Source organism: Lolium rigidum, chromosome 6 (assembly GCF_022539505.1).
Source record: "Lolium rigidum isolate FL_2022 chromosome 6, APGP_CSIRO_Lrig_0.1, whole genome shotgun sequence".
Lineage (NCBI taxonomy): Eukaryota > Viridiplantae > Streptophyta > Magnoliopsida > Poales > Poaceae > Lolium > Lolium rigidum.
The window spans coordinates 7899061-7922989 of NC_061513.1; the positions used below are offsets into that span (position 1 = coordinate 7899061).

Consider the following 23929-nt stretch of genomic DNA (forward strand, 5'->3'; position numbering starts at 1 on the left):
AAGATCTCGACGCGAGGATCTCAAAAGTGAAAACGGTTCGCAATTTGGACTTACGGTTCTCAAGATATTTCATTTTGAAAAAAACGAATCTAGAAGAAAAAGGGAAAAACTGACCCAACCCAGTCTTCTCTCTCCTCCCTCATCCCCACCTTGGTTCCCCTTGCGACACGTGGCGAGCAGGGAGACCACTTCCCAGGAATTTTCTGGCACCACAGCGCGCCACTGGTCGCGTGCGGAGCGAGTTATCTTCCCTTCGCGAAGGTCGGCCTTTTTCTAGAGTTTTCGCAGGATATAGCCGCGACTTCGCAAAACAGCTATAACCGGGCTATAGCAGGCTATTTAAGGATTTTAACACCTTTTAGCGGGCTAATGCAGTTAGCCGCACCATGCGGGAAAGGCTATAGCCGGCTATAGCCCGGCTATAGCCGGCTATTTTAAACTATGGAGAAATACGTCGGAAGATTTTCATTTTTGACATGAGTCGGAAAAAATATTGAAAACATGCATATACCTCTTTTTTCTTCCATCGGCCCGCATAAGAGCTACCTCGCCGTTCCTGCCTCGCACGCCGCCCAGGCTGGACGCCCTTGAACTCCCGGCAAGCAGGTCGTGGTACTGTACATCAAATTGCCACCGTACTGGTACCCTTGGTCCTGTCGAGGTACTCTTCCGGCCGCGATGCCTAGATAGAGCTTAGCAGTGAGCAGATGTCAGTTTCAGAAGACAACATGAAGAAGAGATATTGTATAGGGCGTGAGTACCTTGCACAGTTGCATGCTCTTGTGTTACTGTTAGAGCATCTCCAGCCGCGTCCCCCAAACCGCGCCGGATCGAGCGTTTGGGGGACGTATTTCGTTCGTGCCGCGTTTGGGGGACGTCGCTCCCCAGCCGCGTCCCCCAAACGCCGCCCCCAAACATTTAAAATAATTTTTCTAGCATTTTTATTTCAATTTCCACAAACTAATACATAATTTGGAACGTGGTTTACACGAAAACACAGTTTGGAACATGGTTTTCCACAAACTAATACATAGTTTGAACCATGGTGGACACAAATATAAAATATTGCAAAGAAACTAAACCTAACTAGGCCGTGCATCGAAGGTTTCGTGTGTTCGCTGCTAAGAAAGAACACTCGAGGGCACACCCAGATCACCTAAGCTGGAAAATCCAGCGGGAGGATGGTGCCCTTGTTGGTTCTACCGATGAGGCGAACAGGCGAAACCTCCGTGCACGTATTCGCTGCGAAGAAACAACACTCATTCGGTCGTCCTCCTCGTCGGTGTTGTCGTCGTCCTCGTCGACGTGGTAGTCCCGGAGGCAGCGCCTCTCGTCGAAGACCTTGACTTTCATGTCCCTGTTGCCGAAGTAGGAGAACACGAGGATGAAGCCGGCTTGGAGGCTGTGGTGGCGCGCGAACTTCTCCCGGCCCGATGTTGAGGTACATCTTGCCGCGCGCGTCGTAGATCGCCTTGACGATCCACCGGCGGTAGCCGCACGAATGCTCCCGCGGATGCATCGTGCGCGGGCGTACGCCGCCGATGTACTCGGCGAAGGAGTCCGGCAGCCTCCGGATGCCGCGCGGGTCGCCCTTGAGGACGTGGACGAACTCGAACGGGACGTCCGGCTCCACGTCCATCTCCGACGATGATGAAGGCGGCGACGTGGAAGGCGACGGCGAGCGTTCAGCTGCGCCGCGGCCACGACCACGACCACGACCACGGCCGCGGCCGCGAGGTCCGCCTCCGCCTCTACCAGACATAGCGTCGAGTCTTGTTGAGAGATGGTGGCGGCTAGGGTTTGGGAGAGAGGCGCTAGGGTTTGTGTGTGAGAGGGACGATGAGAGGCGCCCCTTTTATAGGCCGGAGGGAGGCGGAGGAGCGGTGGCGCTCATTAACGCCGGCACGCAGAGCTAGGCGCGACGGGACGCGTCGGCTGCGCCCTCTGCGGGAACTGCACCGTCGCCGCGCGCCAACAACTTCCGTCGCGAGGTAGGCGACGGTTAGGTTTAAATTAATTGTGCCGGCCGACGGGTCGGCCCCGCCACTCCCCGCCTCGCTTTTCGTTGTGTCCGGCGTCCCCGGTGCGTCCCCCGTGGGACGGGGACGGGCTCGGGGCGCCGGACACCGAATGGGGGCGCGCCGGACGAAAAAGGGCTTTGGGGGACGCGGCTGGAACGCTTTTTTTGTCCGGCGCGCCCCAAATCGCTTTGGGGGACGGTTTGGGGGACGCGACTGGAGATGCTCTTATCAGTTAGCACCACAACACTAGAATCGGCATGCCATAATTCAAGCAACGCATATGTATTATGTCATGTCAAATATGGGGTTGGCTCCAGTCTAAATTTATAGCGATCTGGTTTAAGTTTTTTTTGTATGCCCACATGATTATATTTGGTTGCTGATGGCCTCATCCCCCTTAGGCTGGTGCCAACGCAGGCGTGAGTGAGGACGGTAGCGGCGGCGTCCGGGCGAGAGAGAGGCGGGAGTGGGGCGAAAGGCCAGCGGCAGGCGACGGCGCGGGCGCCCGGCGGTAGCGCCCGCTCCCGCCCGGCTAACGCCTGCGTTGGGGGCGAGAGGGAGGCGAGAGAGGGGCGGTAGCGAGGCGGCAGCGTTGGCGGGGCGGGGCGAGAGAAGGGCGGGCGAGAGGGCGGGCGAGAGCGAGCGGTAGGCGGGCGGTAGGCGGGCGATAGGCGGGCGAGATGCGGGCGAGAGCGGGCGAGAGGCGGGCGGTAGTGTGTAACGGCTAGCTGAGGTGGCGCGATCTGATTCGTCCACCTCAGCTAGCCGTTGGGGTTCAAAAAATCCTGAAAAAATGCCAAAACCCCCTATAAATACCCCCCATATGGTTTCACTCATTTCACACCTCACTTCATCAGCTCCACTCTCCATTTCCACTCCTCTCAACGCTATGTCTTCGTCTAGCAGCAGTTCGAGCGACGGAATGGAGGGTGATATGATCGAGCAGTTCCAGGAGGAGTTTTTTTTATGATGTAATCGGTAACAATTTTAGTTCAATAAAATAATTTCATTGCATTATTTATATTGTTGTAATCTGAAAATGAAATGCTGATGTCGAGGAGAGAGAAAAGCTGACGTGGAGGAAAGAGAAGTAAAGCTGGCACTATAGCCTGTGCATTGGCACCGTAGGGTGAAAGTGGGGTAAGAGTGAGGGAAAAAGCTGACATGGCAGGCTAAAGTGAAGTGGTGCATTGGCACCAGCCTTAGGCACCGGCTATGGTCATACCTGCCGCCCGTGTGCGATCTATGCTCACGGTGGCAGAGGCCAGTGGGCGTGGCGACCGGCAACGCTGTCCCCATCCTCTGCATCACACGGGCCGGCAGCGCTGTCCCTCATGCCTCCAGCCGTTGTCGCATCCATTCTGAATTAGCAAGTCTCGTCCTTTGAATTTCGCAAACAGAGAAGGACATGACCGTATGTTTTGAATTTCGCAAACAGAGAAGGACATGACCGCATCCTCTGAATTTCGCAAACAGAGGAGGACACAAGGGGAGACTAGGCTGCGCAGTCTGTATCTCTCTCAGTTTCTGAAAGCGTCGGCATCCTGCGCGTGAGCGGTGAGCAGCAGCTGGCTGGCAGTATCTCAGCGTTTGTTGCAAGGTAGCTTCGAACTACTCTGATTTCCTCTAGAAATTTGTTCTTTCGTATATTCTACTACTTCGTTCTACTGGAGTCTCACTATTTTCACTATTTCGTTAGAGCATCTCAATTTGGGAAAGCTCTACAGATTTCTATATTGCTATGAACGATCGAGTCATCTTACATAATACATAGAGGTGAATGTGAAGCTAATTAACATGTAGATTTGGTGTATTTCTGATGTTGGTCTATTATCTGCACTAACGAATTATTTGTTTTCTGGTTCTTGGTTGCTCTAACTAGAGGTTGAGAGAGGTATAAAGGTTGAAGAGCTTGAGAAATGCAATTCATATTCATGTGCATATACCTATTCACATTTTCTTATTGCCAATTGAAACATTTAAAAATCCTCAGGTGCTTGTGCATGATAGCGGATGGCGGCCAGCGACGGTTGAAGATAGCCGGGAACGTAGAAGCACAACTGCTGTGGTCCAGCAACGGAGGACGGTAGAGGCAGGGTCTGGTGATGCTTACACGCCAGCGCTAAGGATTAAATCCCGGTTGTTTTTGCCCAATTCCGGTCTTTTTCGGACCATCGGGCGCAATATTAAGATTTCGATGCAAAATTACGAGCTCGGTGCCTTGCGAGCTCGGAGGCCCATCTGGCCCTGGTGCCTTGCGAGCTCGGAGGCGTTTGATCGCATTCCAGATTTCATCCAAAGAAGCCATCTGGCCCTGGTGCCTTGCGAGCTCGGAGGCGTTTGATCGCATTCCAGATTTCATCCAAAGAAGCCATCTGGCCCTGGTGTCTTGCGAGCTCGGAGGCGTTTGATCGCATTCCAGATTTCATCCAAGCCAAAGGGAGTGTCAAGGTCATCAAGAGTGGCGGCAGGCTCAATAAGTTGTGCCATGTCGATCGTGTACTCGAGTCCCAGATCAGTGCCCAACAGGCCATCGTAGTTACGGAACCCGACCTCTGCCATGTCCTTGTGCTCTGTGAGAGCTCGATCCTCAATGGTCAAGCTGTGCAGGCGGTTTTTGTACCAGCGGTAGGTACACTGTCCAGAGAAGAAGGAGGTATTGGCATCTCCATCTTTCAGCACGGCGATGCGGGCGCATTGACGAGCGATGGTGTGTTCAGAGAGGCAAGTCGAAGGTAGGAACTATGCTCTGCTTGTGCAGCCAATTTTCTTCAGGCGTCAGAATCCTATCTTCTTGCCCTTGTCGAAACGCAGCAGTAGCTCACAAGATAATGCTATTTTGTGGCGCATGTTCCCCACTGACAAGGGATTAACTTATCAATGCCTATGGATTATAGGCTAGGGTTTAGTTAGAAGTAGAGGGCAAGTAGATCTCGAAGGTTTCAGCCGAAAAGTGCTCGACGAATATGAAAACTAGGGTTTGCAGACAATGATTCGATGATCTCTTCGTCCCTCGACTCCCCCTTTATATAGGAGGTGGAGCCGAGGGTTTCGTTTTGTACAAGTTACGGAGTCCGGGACGGTTTCTAACTCATCCCGCCAGATTACAAATAACACTTCCTATTACAACTCTATCTTTTCCTTAAATACATCTTGGGCTTCCGAATCTTCTTATTCTTCGGGTAGTGGGCCTTCAATAAACCCCGGGTACTATACTTGGCAGGCCCATTTGGGATGCCTATATCAGTAGCCCTCGAGATTTTGCTTGAATCATAGAGTCAAGGAAAATCTCCACTGTTTATTTTTATTCAAAAGCTCTAACTTTTATACTTCTTCTCATAAAATTCTATATTGTACAGGGATATTGGTAGTTGGGGCTAGTTCATCGACGGATCAGGTACTAGTTAAGCTGCTCTAGTGGCAATCCGCAAAAACCTACTTCAAAATCACGTCCCTGGACATGATCTCGGGATACTGGTGTAAACTTCGACGGGTGCCGCTTAAGGTCTTACCATTACGTCGAGTCCCGGTTAAATTTATCGAGTACCTAACGCGTCCGTTAGGATTTTTCTTCGTATCTGTTGATACGGATAAAAGTAGCAGAGCACGGTCTTCGGCGATGCCACGCCCGGCGAGAATAGATCCGGGGTCTTACCTTCGCAGATTTGCGGCATTCGAGAAATTGATCGCAACTTTGGCGTTACGAGAATATATTGTCGAGTGCTTTTCCGGCTGTTGGAATGGCACATTTTACCGAGTCAAATATGACTTATACTTGCTCTCCCGATGGGAGTATATGGAGAGTTAATTATAACTCGAAATATACTCTCTTGCTTGTTCTATTTTTCCTTTGTTAATTTCATCGGGCACGCGAACAGCGTTCCCGATGGGAGTAGCCCCCGAGGCTACAGCCAAGAACTTGTGCTTGGTTGTAGGCTCAACATTTTAGTCCACCTTGTCGCTATATTGCCATTATCTTCCGATATTCTTTCCCTTCTTCTTTCTCTATTTTTTTTTTTATCTATCTATCGGGTGCGCGAACAGCGCTCCCGATGGGAGTAGCCCCCGAGGCTACAGCCAAGAACTTGTGCTTGGTTGTAGGCTCCCACAATTTCTATTTTTGCCATAATCGAAACTTTACCTTTTTTCGAAGTAGCCCCCGAGCATTTGGGCAAAAACTTGTTCTTGACCAAAGGCTCCCGAAGTATGCAAATAAATCATCCTGTCGCCATTCTCCTTTTATTTTTCTTGTCGACACATTTTCCCTTGGCAAATTTTCTTCAACTCCATCTATTGCCGAGATTTTTCTGTTTTGTGGGTCCATCGTTTCCACCATGCTGACACGTCGTGCAAGCGGGGGACACACGTCCTCCGCTTTTTCTGGCGCACGTACTGTAACGCCTATCCCCAGTAAAAATACTTTTTTGCCCTTGTGTCTAGAAGATCTATTCTCACCACACGATTTCCTCATCCAACGGCACACTGCTTCACCCAATTCTTATATAAACCTGTCTTCAACCTCCGTTCATCCCCTTGCTTGCGCCGCTCACCTGTTCCTCTTCACAAAACTTTCCCTGCGCCCAACTCTCTCTGATTTCCCGCACTCGCATACATTGCTCTACCCATTGCCGTTGATGCCACCGCGCGCGCGCCTGACTCGCCACAGCACTCCAGAATCCGCAATGGCTGCTGAAGATCTTGAGTGGGAGAGATCTAAAATCTCCAATCAAGACGCCAACCTGATGAAAAGGCTTGGCCTTATGAAGAAGGAAGACGCCATCCGCTTTCCTAGCGAAGAAAGCTATCCCAACCCTCCAATGGAGTATCGGGTTAGTTTTGTTGATCATCTCATTCGTGGCCTCTCTCCCCCAATCCATGATTTCCTCCGCGGTCTTCTCTTTGTTTACGGGATTCGGTTGCACCGGCTGACTCCCAATTCGATCCTCCATATTTCTATTTTTATCACTCTTTGTGAATGCTTCCTTGGAGTCGCTCCCAATTGGGCTCTTTGGAAGCGCATTTTCTGCCTTCGCCGCAATGGCGCGCACAACGCCACTTACAACATAGGTGGCGTAGTTATCTGTGTCCGAACCGATGTCGATTATTTCGACGTCAAATTTCCCGACTCTGTCCAAGGATGGCGCAAGAGGTGACTCTATATACGCGAAGAAAGCGCCAATTCCGTGGAACATAACATAGTTCCCTTCGACGGAAACGCGAAGATTCAACGCCGCCACTCCTGGGACGCCGAAGTTTCCGAAGAAGAGAAGAAGGCGACAGACGCTCTTATGTCTCGTATTCATCAGCTCCAAAATACTCGAGGCAAAGAGTTATCTGGTGTCCAAATCACAGCCTATTTTCTTAGAATTAGAGTGCAGCCTCTTCGAGGCTCGAAAAAATCCCCTTTGGACATACTACGGTACCAATGACGCCAATAGGCTCTCCGGAGATCTTTACGTGAAGGACTTGGAGAAGCTTATTCGAAGAATTACCTCGCTGAGTAAGAAGGATCCTATTCCTTCCTCCTGTCGCGTGGCACCCTACAACTCCACCAATCCTCTTCCCGAGGTATTTTGTCTTCTCGAATTTTTATCTTGTTCCGAATTTTTCCTGCTTCTCATTGTATTAATATCTCGCTATTTTTCCCTTTGTCGTTATTTTTTTATAGGATCACCCTACTATGGCTTCCCTTCCTCCTCTTCCTGAGGATGGAGAAGTCGAAGAAATGGGTATAATTGCCGAAGATGCTCAAGGCTCTTCTGTTCCTGAAAGTGAAGTCGCGGGTTCTCACAAATCTGCGGCTTCTCATGAGAAAGAAGCTGAGTCTGAGGCCAGTGAATCGACTGAATCCCTTCCTCCTGCTGTTTCTCCAAAGAACAAAAGGAAAAGGACTGAAGTCGAGGATTCTGGCATTTCTAAGGCAGAAGAAGTTGTTCCTTCTAATCCGAAGGCAGCTTATGATCCTTATTTTGAGTCCCTCATCAGCTCGTAAGTCAATTTTATCTCTCCTCCTCTTTTTTATGTACTCGAAAGATTTAACTTGTCTTGCTTTTTGTACTGTCGATTTTTGTTCCCTAGTGATGAGGAAGAAGTACCAGTTACTGACGTAGCTCCTCGGACCAGCACGTCACGTCATCGTGCTTGTTTCAGACACGTTAGTTGAAGGAGATGAAACATCGCCTCCCCAACAAAACGTCGTCACTACTACTCCACCATCGAGCCCCCTTGTCCCTTCGCCAAAAAGGGCAAGGGTTGAAATGATCGTTGAGCCTCCTCCTCAACCGAGCAGCTATTCGCCGCAGCTCTTGGATGATGTAAGTTTATCGAGATCTATCTTTCCTCTTTTTTGCTTTTATGGAACCTTACTTTTTGTAATGCCGAAGTTTTTCCCCTTTTCTTCTTCTTCTTTGACAGCCTATGATCAAGGATCTTATCCGTATCGGGTCCCAATTTATTGGGTACCGCGAGTATGCCAGCAGAGCCGAAGGTAACGACTTTTATACTCGCTTTTTTCTGGTTTTTTACTCATGCTGCCTGTCGCTATTTTTGATCTTTCTTTTCCACATCTCAACAGAAAAACTTGCGGAGGCTAACCAACGTGCCGAGACACTTGCTCGAAAACTCGAGCAAAGTGAAACGGCTCGTAAGAAGGCTGAGCTTGCCGCTAGCGAAGCTAGAGCTGAAGCTGATGATGCTAAAGCAAAGGCCGCTAGTGTCGAAGAACTGCAGCAAAGGCTCAAAGATGCTGAATCTGCCTTACACGAGCAGAAAACTGCACAGGCTGCACGTGAGCAAGGGGTCATCAAGCGTTTGAAGTCGCAATGTCGACGTACCCTGAGTAATATCCTCAATTTCTTCTATTTTGTCGCATTTCCTGTGTCTTGGTTTTCGACTAATATGTTGTCTCATGTGTCAGCCCAAACAGGCCAAGATTATGATCTGGAGAATCCCGTCAATGACCCTCTCCTTGACGCACTTTCTCTTTTGGAGCTTCATGGACGCGAAATTCGTGAAGGCGTGGCCAATGCCAGTGGGGCTTTGTCGGCGTTGTTCCCCTACTTCTTCCCGAAGAAAGAGGAACCTTCGACTTTCCTTGACCTTGCCAAGCTTTTCAATACATCAGAAGATCTTGGGCTGAAGATGCGCCATGAAAATATGAAGGTGGTCTGTTGAAAATATTGTTGCTCCGGTTGCGACAGCCAGCGAGACTCTCGACTCGGATGAAGGTTGGCGACACCGATCGGATAGAACGGTCGAGGTGGAAATCACTGATGAAGGCGGCCAAGCCCAATACGAAGAAAATCTTGGCGTATCTCGGGATTAAGCCAACTTCGACTCCTAGCTCTTCGAGGCCGGAGGTCTAGTGGCATGCCTCCTTGTTTCCTTTTCTATTTCTTTTGCTCTTGTCGCCATTTTAGCCTTGGCGACAATTACTCACTTAGTCTTCCTGGAGAACTTTCTTTTGTAATACCCATGTAAATATTCTAGCAAGTAATGAAATTTCCCTTCGTGCTGTTCATTGATCCTGGGCCTTTCTTTTCCGAGTTAATATTTGATAACTACTCGACTCCTCCTTGCTCTGCCGCTGCTTCACCTGCATCTTCCTTCTCGAAGAAAATATTAGTCGACCCTGGCCTCCTCAAGAGTTCGTCAAGCGGACATTTGTCGGAAGATTTACAAGAACTTCGACAACAACTTCAGTCTATGAAGAAACAAACTTTGGCCATGATGGAACAATCTCGAAAAGCTTCTGAAGGAGAAAAACTTGCTCTTCATCAAGCCGAGGAAGCTGTGGCTGCTAGGGATCTCTGCATGTCTTGGAAGCAAAGGGAGCCACAACCCGAGAAAATAGTATGCTTGAGCTAATGCTAGAAGCTAGCACAGATATGCTAGGTACGTTTTTGCCTTCTTTTGATGCCTCTTCTTTATCTTGCTGTGCCTTTCTTCCAATTTATTGCCCTGTTGCTTTTAACAGGCTCAGTTCTTGATTCTGCTGCCGAAGATCAGAGGGTGAATGAGAGGATAAATCTTCTTGTTAACCTCTCCCTTAATCATGGGTGTTTGTTACGGGCCACTCCTGAACGAACCCAACAAATTGTTAGGTTCCAAGATCGTGCTTGCCGGGTGCGCGATTTTCTCAGCTTTTGCACGTCGACATTAACCCTTGTCTATAGGAATCTGTTTCCGCGAAACGAGGTTCCGAAAACTCTTCCCGAATTATTGGAGGTATTCGAGAGATGCTCCTCGCATCCATAACTTTGTGCGGGCTCAACTCACTGCTGGAGCGAGATTTGCCATGATTATGATAAACATTTGTTACCCAAAGTTGGACTTGACGAAGATTGTTGCTGGTTGCCTGGCCAAGAAAACGCGTCGAAAGAATGATATTGACTCGATCGATGCCATGGTAGCTCCTGTGGCCGAGTCGATGATAGATGAACTTCTTCGGATGGACTCCGAATTCTTTACCAAGGGTTCGTATGCTGAACACAAAACAACCAGGGGTTTATCGGTAGATACTATCTTGGGATTTCATTGACTTGTATCATGTAGAAATCTTGTATCTCATATTTCCGAAGGAACTCGTTGTATGTTGCTGAGGTCCTCTATGTTGTTGAAGCCCCCGAGCCTGAAGATTGCACTATTTTTCCTTCCTTGAAATCTATTTTTCCTGAATACGACATATTTGTTTGTCCTTTTTGGTAGATTGCCCGTTTTTGAGTATCGTTGATGTCGAAGTTCTATATTTTCATGGCGAGGTTTTTAAACCAAGGCACTTATGTTTTTTGATGTGTATACTATATTTATGATTGCTGTCTCCCGATTTTTTTATATTTGGCGAGGTATTAATGTACCAAGGCGAAATATTTCAGTGAATCTATATTGTATGTATTTTGAGGCTTGAGCGTTTGAGCCCCGAGCGTGTCGAAAAATAAGAAGTATATCTCCACTATCTTTATTATATTGTAGCACCACGAGCCCGCCTCATTAAAAACCTTTCCCGGCCCCACTCGGTGCCCCGAAAAAGGAAAAGAGTGCGTCCGAAAACTCGTGGGCGTTTCGGTACATTGAAGTTTTACAAGGACTATATTTCGACTCTAGGCGTAGAACCGCCTGAGTTGCGCCACGTTCCAGGGGTTTGGCTCCTCCACCCCTGTCTTCTTGTCCTTTATCCTGTATGCTCCTCCTCCGATTACTTCCGTGACGATGTAAGGACCAAGCCATGGTGACTCGAGTTTTTCATGACTTTTTTGCGTGAGCCGAAGAACTAGGTCGCCCACCTGAAAAGATCTTGGCCGCAGACGTCGACTGTGGTAATTCTTCAAGTCCTGTTGATATTTGGTTACGCGAGATAGTACTTCGTCTCGAGCTTCGTCGAGTGCGTCCACATCGTCTTCCAATGCTATCTTTGAAGCTTCTTCATCATATGCTGTCACTCTAGGGGAGTCGTGCTCTATTTCTATTGGAAGTACTGCCTCCGCGCCATGAACCAGAAAAAACGGGGTTTCTTGTGTCGCCGTATTTGGTGTTGTTCGGATGCTCCACAGCACACTTGGTAATTCTTCAGGCCAGGTATGTCGAGCTTTTTCTAAAGGTCCCAACAGACGTTTCTTGATGCCATTGCAGATGATGCCATTGGCTTTCTCGACTTGCCCATTGGTTTGAGGATGTGCAAGCGACGCAAAATTCAGCTTGATACCCACCTCTTTGCAATAGTCTTTGAATTCATTGGATGTGAAGTTGCTGCCGTTGTACTGTGACGATCTTTGTGGGGCACTCCAAATCCGAAGACGGGGCCTTTTATGAATTTTACTGCGGATGCTCCGTCTGGTGAATTTATCGGCTTCGCTTCTATCCACTTTGTAAATTTGTCGACAGCTACTAGCATGTACTCCTTTCCTCCTGGCCATGATTTGTGTAACTTGCCCACCATATCGAGTCCCCATTGTGCAAAGGGCCACGACAAAGGTATTGGTGCTAGCTCTGCTGCTGGAGAGTGAGGTTTTGCGGCGAACCTTTGACACGCATCGCAAGTTCGTACTATGTCCTTAGCATCCTCAATTGCTGTTAACCAGTAGAATCCTGCCCGAAAAACCTTGGCTGCGATAGCTCGACTACTTGCGTGGTGGCCACATATTCCTTCGTGTACATCCTTCGGAATTATTCTTCCTTCTTCGGGTGTGACGCACCTTTGCAAGACGCCTCGAGATACTTCTCTTATATAACTCTCCCTTAACCACTTGTGAAAGCTTTGGAGCGTCGAATTACTCGCCTTGCCTCGACTCGGATCGTCGGGTATATCTTTCTTGAGTATATATGATATGTACGGCTGCATCCATGGTATCCGTATTACCATGACCAGGTCTTGCTCTTCTTCTTCTTCCTCTTGCTTCTCCTTGGTAGCCCCGAGGGTTTCTTCTCCTTCTTTTTTGATTTTGTCGACTCGGTGGATCTCTCTGTTATCTCTTCCCAAAATACACCTGGCGGGACTGCAAGACACCTGCGACCCGATGTTTGCCGAACGTCGGCTTCGTCGTTGCTCAATCTACTAATATGATTTACTTCGCATCCATCGAACAACTTCTCGAGCTCATTGTACACCTCCTTGTATGCCATCATGCTATCATTGACTTGCGTCACATTGGTTCATAACTTGCTGAGCTACCAACTGTGAATCGCCAAAGATTTTTAATCGAGTTGCTCCACAGGCTTTCGCCATCTTCATCCCGTGTATGAGAGCCTCATATTCTGCTTCATTGTTAGACGCGTTAGGGAACGTCATCCGAAGGATGTACTTTAGCTTGTCGCCTTCAGGTGATATGAGTACTACTCCTGCGCCAGCCCCTTCTAGTCTCTTGGACCCATCAAAATTCATAGTCCAGGTTCTCGATAAATCTGGGGGTCCTGTATTTTGCAACTCCATCCACTCTGCGATGAAGTCCGGTAGTATTTGCGACTTTATTGCTTTTCTTTTCTCATACGTGATGTCCCGAGGGGAAAGTTCTATTCCCCAAAGGGAGACACGACCCGTAGCTTCTGGGTTGTTCAGTATATTTGATAAAGGAGCTTCATTGACCACTATGATCGGGTGTGCCGAAAAATAGTGGCGCAATTTTCGTGTTGTCGTGAACACTCCATATGCTAGCTTTTGGTACTGAGGGTACCTTTGTTTTGAGGGCGACAAGACTTCGCTCACGAAGTATACTGGTCGCTGTACTCCATGGATTTTCCCTTCTTCTTCTCTTTCGACAACTAACACCGTGCTAACCACTTGGGGTGTGGCTGCAATATACAGCAGTAGAGGTTCCTTTTCCTTTGGAGCCACCAGGATTGGTGGTGTCGATATTTTTCGCTTTAGATCCTCGAAAGCTCGATCAGCTTCTTCGTTCCACTGGAATTTATCTCCTTGCTTTATCAGCGCATAAAATGGTAGCGCTTTTTCTCCTAACCTGGCGACGAATCTGCTCAAAGCTGCGACTCGCCCAGTTAGCTGCTGTATTTCTTTCAACTTCGTTGGCTTCCTCATTGTTACTATGGCTTGTATTTTGTCGGGATTTGCTTCAATCCCTCTTGCTGAAACTAGAAATCCCAGAAGTTCTCCTGCTGGGACGCCAAAAGAACACTTCGTCGGGTTCAGCTTGAGGCAGAATTTGTCGAGGTTGTCAAAAGTTTCTTTGAGATCCTCGATCAGCGTTGTCCCCTTCTTTGATGTTATGACGACATCATCAATGTATACTTGCACGTTTTTCCCGATCTGTGTTGCTAAACACTTCTGCATCATCCTCTGATATGTAGCTCCCGCATTTTTTAAACCGAAGGGCATTGTCTTGTAGCAAAACACGCCGTAAGGTGTAATAAACGCTGTCTTGGCTTCATCATCTTCTTTTAATCTGATCTGGTTATAACCAGAGTACGCATCCAAAAAGGAAAGACGTTCACAGCCTGCCGTGGAGTCGATGATTTGATCGATCCTCGGGAGGGGGAAGTGATCCTTAGGGCAATGTTTGTTGAGACACGTGAAGTCGACGCACATGCGAAGGACTGTCGTGTTTTTCTTTGGCACCATCACTGGGTTAGCTACCCATGTGGCTTCTGTAGATATCTCTCTGATAAAACCGGCTTCCTCTAGTCGGTTTATTTCTGATAGCATAGATTTGCGGTTTGGTTCCGAAAAACGCCGCAAAGGTTGTCTGATTGGTTTCGCTGTTGGATCCAAATTTAGGTGGTGCTCGGCAAGTTCCACAGGTACTCCTGGCATGTCAGCTGGACACCATGCGAAGATTTTCCAGTTCTCACGGAGGAACTCGACGAGCGCGCTTTCCTATGCGATATCCATGTTGTTTGCAATGGATGTCGTCTTTTTTGGATCCGTCGGGTGAATCTGCACCTCCTTAGAATTTTTCTCTGTGTTGAAAGTTGATTCCTTGTTTGGCCTTCCGACGTACGGCGATGCGTCGTAATCGGTCATGCTTTTCGACGCCAAGTATTCAGCTTGCATCCCGAAGGTTTCGATAACCGATGGAAATCCTTGTCGCACTTATCGGCTAAAGCAAAACTCCCTTTGACCGTGATTGGTCCCTTGGGTCCAGGCAATCTCCATAACAGGTATGTATAGTGCGGTACTGCCATAAATCTAGCATATGTTGGTCGTCCCAACAAAGCGTGGTACTGCGATGGAAAATCCACGACTTCAAACTCCAGCTTCTCGATTCTATAATTTTCTCGGGTTCCAAACTGAACGTCGAGGTTGATCTTTCCCAATGGGTAACTTGGTTTGTCTGGTGTGATGCCGTGGAACCTTGTGTCTGTTGGCTTTAGATTTGCTAAGGATATGTTCATCTTCCTCAATGTATCTGCATACATAAGGTTTAAGCTGCTGCCACCATCTATGAATACTCGAGAAACATCAAAGCCCGCAATAGCTGCTGGCGAGAATAAGTGCTGACCGCCCTGGTCGAGGAACTTGCTCGCGGATGATCCGCTATTGTGAAGCTGATATCTTGTCTCGACCAATTAAGGTACTCAACTGTTGGTGGAGGCATTTTCTCTGCCATAAACACCTGTCGTGAGATTACTTTTTGAGCTCTATTAGATGGTCTTCCCTTCTGAATCATCGACACTGCTTCGTTGGAGTTAGGATCAACATAGGGTGGTGGTGCAGGTGCTGCCGCTATTCTGAGCTGGTGTTGATTGCCTTCTGTAATCGCGGGAGGTGGTGGTAGATGTACTTCGCTCCTAGGCTCCCGAGGGTTTCTCTGTGCTGCTCGTGCGTGAGCGTTTTCTGCACATCTGAACATCGCTTGGAAATTTCGACAATCTTTCTGCAGGTGTCCTGACTGTCTTTTCCCATTGCTATCGAGGAAAAAATGCATCTGGCACGGTCCATTTAACATTTCTTCGGGAGACACAAAAGGTCGTGGAAACCTTGGCCCACTATTTTGCCTGTTGCGGGAGTCATCCCTATTATCACTTCGCTGCTCATTGCTTCTCTGATAATCGTCTCTGTTGCTTCCTCCTGTATTTGCCCGAAATCCTGCCGAAATTTGCCCTGGGGCGTCATAAGTTGGATACTGCCGAGGAAATCGTCGCCTCGACTGATAACTTCGACCACGGTCTTCTTCTGGCGACCTGTGTCGTTTATTGTCGACAGCGTCTTCTCCGTCTGCCCATCTATTTGCTATCTCCATCAACGCGGATACTGTTTTTGGATTGGTCCTTCCCAAATCCTCGACAAAATCTCCACGCCTAATTCCTGCGACAAACGCATCTATTGCTCTCTCGTCAGATATATTTTCTGCCGAATTTTTTATGATGTTCCACCTTTGGATATATTTTCTCATTGATTCATCTGGCTTTTTTCGACATGCCCTCAGCTCTTCTAACGACGCAGGTTTTTTGCACGTGGACCTGAAGTTCTTGACGAATACGTCCTCGAAACTTTCCCAGCTGTCGATGGATCCTGGCGGAAGTTTTTTGATCCAAGATCGTGCGGCTCCACTTAAGTGCACCTGAATACTTTGCATCGCTGTTGCTCTAGTTCCTCCAGTTAGCTTCACCGTCTCGAGGTAATCAATTAACCAGTCCTCCGGATCTTGCAGGCCGTCGAACTTTTTGAAGTGGTCGGGTAACTTAAATCCTGAGGGGACTCGAGTTTTTCGGACTCTTCTCGTGAAGCACGGTAGACCGCACATATCCTCGTCATTAAGCTCTGGGGACTGCCGATGATCTCTTCTGCTTTGCCTCGCTCTATCGACCCTCGCTTGTATTCCTGTGTCTCTTGCTCCACTTGGTCCTTCCGGAGCTGCCGCCGTTGCTGCCGCAGGTCGTGGACTATTTTGCCTTGCCGCTCCTTCGGGAGGCGTTGCTACGAACGCTGTCCCCATAGCTCCAACCCCTGCCAATGCCATGTTGTATAATGTTTCCCTTGGATCTCCTGGGGGTGGCCTGGATGCGAGGATGTAAGCTTGTGTCGCCATATACCCAGCTTCTGGTGTCTTAGGGATAATATTTCCCCTTGTATCTATCGACATAAAAGACATGTCGAGGTTTTGAACTAAGAACTCTCTTTCTGCTTCGGGTATGTGTTGTAACCTTGATCTTCCTCTGTTCCGAGCCTCCCTGTGGCTATCACCCGAAACTCTAGATTGTCCACTTAGATCTGCCCTTCTCCTGCTAGATGCAGAAGCTGCCTCCTTTCTCCTGTTCAACTCAGCTGTCTGTTTTTCTATTTCTCGGGCAGTTCGTGCGAGCATATATTGGTAAGCTTGCAGTTCTTGAGCTGTAGCTGTTGTCGTCATTGGTTCTGAACCATCTATTGCTTTTGCCGCTCTATCCCAGGCTGCCTGTGGAAGTTGGATTCTGACGCGTGGTGTGGGCCCGACATATTTAGTGCCCATACCTCTCCTTAGATCTGAGGGATCGACAAAAGGATTTCCCAACTCGTCGAAAGCCTCCGATGTTTCCTCTTGATTTTCGATAGCATAAATCGATGATATTTTGTACTCAGATCTATGTTGGGTTCGGTGACATCATTGTTGAGATTGATGAAGACCTTGCCCATTGTGAGAGACTTGTCGATGAAGTCGTAATCGTTGACATCGCTTGAGCCATCGCTTATATATGAGTCCGCGAGATGACTCAAACGATGCATTGCTGAAGATCTTGGCGAGTTTCTCTCTTGCTCGATGCCGACGTAACGCGTTGCCGAAGTTTCTTCTTCGACTCGGTTGATGATGCATGGCTTGAAAAATCGAGAATCGACCGCCGACGATCCCGACGAAATCGGAATTTCGACACGATACGATCCTTCCTTCTCGACGCGAAAGTGGAACCTTCCGAACGTCATCTCCAAGGGCTCCGCCGGATACGCATATGCATCCAAACGGGAGGGTGGGTGAGGAACAAAATCAACAAGACCAGCAGCGATCTGTTTACCTCGATCCATGGTGTTGCTTCCGGTTGACGATGTCGAAGATCTTGAACGTGCCATCGAGATCAGGTCCTTACGCCTCTAATTCCCACAGACGGCGCCAATTGACAAGGGATTAACTTATCAATGCCTATGGATTATAGGCTAGGGTTTAGTTAGAAGTAGAGGGCAAGTAGATCTCGAAGGTTTCAGCCGAAAAGTGCTCGACGAATATGAAAACTAGGGTTTGCAGACAATGATTCGATGATCTCTTCGTCCCTCGACTCCCCCTTTATATAGGAGGTGGAGCCGAGGGTTTCGTTTTGTACAAGTTACGGAGTCCGGGACGGTTTCTAACTCATCCCGCCAGATTACAAATAACACTTCCTATTACAACTCTATCTTTTCCTTAAATACATCTTGGGCTTCCGAATCTTCTTATTCTTCGGGTAGTGGGCCTTCAATAAACCCCGGGTACTATACTTGGCAGGCCCATTTGGGATGCCTATGTCACCCACTGTCTTCGAGCTCCAGCTCAAAAGAGCACTAGCTGTTGATTGCAGCCGCAGTATGAGTTGCTGGAAGTGGTCACCGTCCTGGACGGAGTGCCATGCCTGAGATACGGTGTCCTGGAGATCGTCCCGCCTGATCCAAAAATCTTCAAAGTGGAATCGTTTATAACTTGCTGGTTGAGGGGTAATGATGGCAATGGATAGGGTATGGGCAGGGTAGAGCAATATCATACCCATACAATGTAGTTAATAGGTACAAACTTTTGTCCATACCCGGATATAACACTTTACCCATATCCATACCCGGTGGGTACCGTATCCATTGGGTACCCGTGGGTAGGTCAAATTGTACACAAGTTACTCGCAATTTTACATTTATTGATAACATATTTGATTAAAACAATAAATTATCTCAACTCAATAATAGGTAGTTGAGTACATAACAATTAACAAAATATAAAAATCATACTCTCATATTTTAACTTACAAGTCAACAAAATTAAAATTAGATGTGTGATATGATAAATTGACAATAAACGAGTAAGGTATGGGTATACCCACGGGTACGAGGCTATACCCGTGTCTTACCCATGACTTAACGGGTAGGGTATGGGTACTACCTATGGATATAGAAGTATACTCATATCCTGCACATACGGGTACGGTACATGCGGATACCCGTACCCGTGGATAAAATTTCCATCCTTATTGAGGGGAGCAGTGGACTATGATCAGAAACCACTTAAGCCAGGCAGCGCAGATGGCATTCTCCATATTTCTCCTCCCACTCAGTGGAGCGTAGCACGCGATAAAGGTGCATGAGGGTTGGAGGAGTCCACTCGTTCGACCAAGTGTCACGGCACCCATTCAGATAAACCTCTATCAAAGCCAGATCGTTGAGAACATGGTGGAATCGTCCCATCGTATGCGTGTTGAGGTGCCCATTGTTTTTATCTTCGTCGCGGTAGATTAGGTTGAAATCTCCGCAAATCATCCAGGGCCCATCACATTCAGCGCGTTGCGAATCTCCTGGAGAAACGTGATCTTGTCGATGTCCTCTTGCGGCCCATAAACCACTGTGATCCACCATGGTGCGATTGCGCTCATCAGCATGGTGACCTTGGCTATTTGGGTGTTTGCGGTGAATAGTGGGTCGGTGATGCGCACGTCCTGGCTCTTCCAGGCCAACAGGATACCGCCATGCTAATTTTCCTTTTGACTATAAGTGGTAATGAAATTTCAAATAATATTGTTTATGATAAATATAATAATCCATTGACTAAGGCATGTGAACGTATGGGTTCACGGATAGTGCATGTAATTCGTAAATTTCTGTAATAGAAGTACTTAAAACGTTCACAATTCATTACCACTTATAGTCAAAAGGAAAAAACAGAATTTCACAACAAAACAATATTAGTACTGCTAAATGCTTATGTACATTGTACAGCGAAAGCTACTGACCAACATATTCCAAAGTTATCTTTATATTATTTGCTTCAAGTAATTTAAATCAGAGGCCATTAAGAAGTAGCGTTATTATCTTAGTTAGTAAACTGAAAATTTAATCGGATTCCACTGAGTGGTATCACTTGGTAATATATATGAGAGGGAAATTCTTAAAATTATCAAATTTTATTCGAACTATACATTATGTGAGAAAACATAGTGACGGTGGTGTATCTAGGATTACACTCATGCTAAGGTAAATTACCAAATACAGAATTCATGCTAAGGCAATTATAGTTGTTGTATGCCTCTTTTTTATCAATGGTAGGGTGAATGCTTGGGACATGTGGCATGATTAGGATTTATTGATTAAACAGAATTATAGCACGATCATGGCTTGGCCAGACGCTTATCATTGCACTTTGGAGACTTTTCCTTTATATTTTGTTCCTGTCTGATTAATGATGCTATGGTCTGGTAAAACCTTCGTGTAATTTGCATGTCAGGTACTTCATCGTAGTAGATGATGTGTGGGATGTTCAAACATGGAATATTATTAAGTGTGCTTTTTCAAAAAGTAGCTGCAGTAGTAGAATAATCACGACAACACGTGTAAGTGAAGTAGCCAAAGCATGTTCTATCTCATATGGGGGCGATGTTTATAACTTGAGGCCTCTCAGCATAGTGGACTCTAAATGGTTGTTTCTTCAGAGAATATTTGGTTCTGCAAAGGAATGCCCACCACACCTCAAAAGAGTTTCAGATAAGATATTGAAAAAATGTGGCGGGTTACCCTTGGCAATTATTTCTATATCTGGTTTGCTGGCTACCAATAGCGAGGAAGATCAATGGGAGCAAGTGCAAGAATCTATTGGCCATGGACTTGGAAGCAATCCTGGCGTTGAAGGAATGATGAGGATATTGTCCTTTAGCTACTTTGGTCTCAGTCCGTGCTTGAAGTCTTGCCTATTATATCTGAGTGTGTTTCCAGAAGATGCTGATATTTGGAAGGGGGATTTAGTAAGGAGATGGATCTGGGAGGGAATTATCCCTGAAGAAAATGGACAGACCCTATATGAATTAGGAGAGAGGTGCTTTAATGAGCTCATTAATAGGAGCCTGATCCATCCAACGCGCAGAAGCTCAGATGGTAAGAGCATCTCCAGTCGCGTCCCCCAAACCGTCCCCCAAAGCGATTTGGGGCGCGCCGGATAAAAAAAGCGTTCCAGCCGCGTCCCCCAAAGCCCTTTTTTTGTCCGGCGCGCCCCGATACGGTGTCCGGCGCCCCGAGCCCGTCCCCGTCCCACAGGGGACGCACCGGGGACGCCGGACACAACGAAAAGCGAGGCGGGCTCCCACATGTCGGCGACTATTTGCATAAACCGTTGGTTCGCGCCTCTTTTCTCGTCGCTCCTTCCTTCCCGCGCCTCCCACCCCACCGCCACCGCTGGATTTCCCGGCCGTTTGGGCGTCTGATCTGTGCTGCGAGTCGGCACCGTTGTCGCGGCCGGGGCTCCCGCCGGTCGTGCCGCCGCCGCCGCGTCGCCGGCGCCTCCCGAACGCGCCGTCAAATCCGCCCCGCCTCCGCGCACGGAAGGTGCTCGACGACTTGCCAGGTAGGCGCGATTGGTCGCTGTTTGTTGCGTCGTCTGCCTCGGCGCAATTTTAACCATTGATTTTGCTTTAGCCATGGACAGCGACGATGAGATGGTTGCCCTGCTGCCGGAGGACGAGCAAGCGTTCGACGACGACCTGCGGGAGCATTTGCCGATCATCGCCTCCCTCCAGGACATGCTTGACGCCGAGGCGGAGAAGAGGAAGAGGCCGCGCCGCGGAGGATCAAGGCCGGGAAGAAGGAAGTCGAAGCCCCGGCAGAGGATGGAGGGGCATGCCATGCTGCACAACGACTACTTCGCCGACGGGGCAACACATGCCGACAATTTTCGGCGCCGGTACAGGATGAGCAAGGGCCTGTTCATGAATATCCTCCACGGCGTTCGAGAGTTCGACCCCTACTTCAAGCTCAAGCTCGACGCCGTAGGCGTTCTCGGGTTCTCATCCATTCGAAGTGCACCGCCGCCATGAGGATGCTTGCATACGGAGCACCTGCCGATACACAGGACGACTACCTTCGCATGAGTGAGTCTACTGCCATTGAGTGCATGTACAAGTTTTGCCGAGCTGTGGTGGGAAAGTTTGGCAAATACTACTTGAGGGATTTCCTGGAATGCTTGGAAGCATCGATTGCATGCACTGGGCATGGAAGAACTGCCCGTTTGCTTGGCAAGGTATATACAAAGGGCGTCATGGATATTGCAGTGTGGTGCTTGAAGCTGTGGCAGATTATGACCTGTGGATTTGGCATTCTTTCTTTGGCATGGCGGGATCACACAATGACATCAACGTGTTGCAGCGGTCTCCGGTGTTCAGCGAGACTAGTGGAAGGGCATGCTCCACCATGCAACTATGAGATCAATGGCCACCAATATACCAAAGGCTATTATCTAGCCGATGGTATATATCCAAAATGGGCCACTTTTGTCAAAACAATCTCGAATCCATCAGGTCCGAAGAATTCTCACTTTGCTACACGACGGGAGGCTTGCAGGAAGGATGTCGAGCGGGCATTTGGTGTGCTTCAAGCACAATTTGCCATTGTCCGGTACCCTGCTCTAAGCTGGTCTCACGACCAAATGTGGGAGGTGATGCAGGCTTGTGTGATCATGCACAACATGATCATCGAGGATGACCGCAAGAATCATGTTAGGTCACATGTTGGTCCCTATGAGTGTCAAGGACCTCTCGCGGAGGTTGATCATGAGGTGCCTGCAGATTTTGCTGATTTTGTGGTCATGCACGCAGAGATCCGTACAGCAATGTGCATGAGCAACTTCAAGCTGATCTCGTTGAGCATTTGTGGAGGATCAAAGGAAATACCGTGGCACCTTGATGTATCATCTAGCCCTTTTTATTATATTTGATTACTTGTTTTATTGTTTGTTGTAATTTAATTTGAAAACAATCCTCGAAAACATTTTTTTTCATATGCTACATTTGATATAAATGGTTTATGTGTTAAAAAAATTATTTTAAATGTTTGGGGGCGGCGTTTGGGGGACGCGGCTGGGGAGCGACGTCCCCCAAACGCGGCACGAACAAAACACGTCCCCCAAACGCTCAATCCGGCGCGCTTTGGGGGACGGTTTGGGGGACGCGACTGGAGATGCTCTAAGGTGGCGAGCTTTCGAGTCCACGACATGATTCTTGATTTTGTCATAGCTAAATCGAGGGAACAGAACTTTGTTACTTTGCTTGGTGTACCAGGTGTAAATCCTGATCCACATATGAAGGCCCGTCGATTATCTCTTCAGAATGGTTGCAAAATTCCAACAGGTCTAGATTTATCTAAAGCCAGGTCACTTGTTTGTTTTGGGGTTTCTTTCAATATGCCATCTCTTTTGGATTTGAAGAACCTGCGTGTCTTGGAATTTTATGAATGTCCAGAGTTAGAAGATCATCATGTTGCAGATATAGGCAATTTGTGTCACTTGAAGCACCTGAGATTTGGGAGTACAGGAATTACAAAGTTCCCTGAACAAATAGTAGAGCTAAAGTTCTTAGAGACTCTTGAGATTGTTACAGAACGAGGAGAGAAGGGATTTGTAATTCCGTCTACTCTGTGTCAGCTTCAACGACTGACCCATCTAGTTGTTTCTGAAGGTACTATATTGCCTGACGAAATTGGAAGCATGCAAGCACTGCAAGTGTTGGGAGGTATCAATGTCATCAGTCATTCAATTATATTTTGTCAGCAACTTGGTCAGCTTACAAATCTGAGGACCCTGGGAATAGAATTTCAGGATAATGATGTATGTGATAATAATAATATTGAAGAAAATATAAAAGAGACAATGTCTTCCATCTGCAAGTTAGCCAAGACAAACCTTTATGATCTATGTGTCTCAGGAGGTTACTGTAGCGACAGTTTATTTGATGAATTCAATATAGAAGATTTCCTTGATGAGTCATGCTTATTTGCCTTACGAGGCCTCCGGACACTTGATTTTGACTGTCATGTTGCACCCCCAAGAATTCCAACATCGATGAGCTTACTAGCGAACCTCCAGGAATTAAGCATCATGATGCTTGTGATCAACCAGGAAGATATAGAGATCCTGGGAGGCGTACCTGCTCTCCGCCGCCTCTTCCTCGATGTAGAAAAGGCTGGACCAGAAGGAGGGCAGATAAGAATCAGCTCATTATGTGGATTCCGTTCCTTGACTAATTTTGGAATTGGTTCATACAACTGTATTCTACGGTTCATTTTTGAATCTGGATCGATGCCAAAGCTACAAACGCTGCGCTTCAATTTTTCTGAGACTGATCAGCTCGATTTTGGTATCCAGCACCTGTCCAGCCTCACATACATGCAATGTGCTTGTACAGGAGCAAATGGTGCTAACACAAAGCAGAAATTAAAGGATGCCATTGAGAGAGAAATTGAGGTCCATCCCAACAATCCCACGTTGGAATGGTAG

The 23929-nt window shown here is 47.8% G+C and overlaps 1 protein-coding gene across 1 annotated transcript; it reads left to right on the forward strand.

Moving 5' to 3' along the window:
• The first annotated feature begins 19639 nt into the window (after positions 1–19639).
• LOC124662122 (disease resistance protein RGA5-like) lies at positions 19640–23929 on the forward strand. The gene is made up of 3 exons (XM_047200005.1): positions 19640–19647; positions 19898–20561; positions 22625–23929. The coding sequence occupies exons 1-3, from the start codon at positions 19640–19642 to the stop codon at positions 23927–23929; spliced, it is 1977 nt and encodes a 658-aa protein (XP_047055961.1).

Bases quoted from the DNA above. Each gene is read 5' to 3' on its own strand.
- LOC124662122 (XM_047200005.1), top strand. The intron at 20,562-22,624 runs GTCCCCCAAACC...AGATGCTCTAAG, and splicing joins GTAAGAGCATCTCCAGTCGC to GTGGCGAGCTTTCGAGTCCA.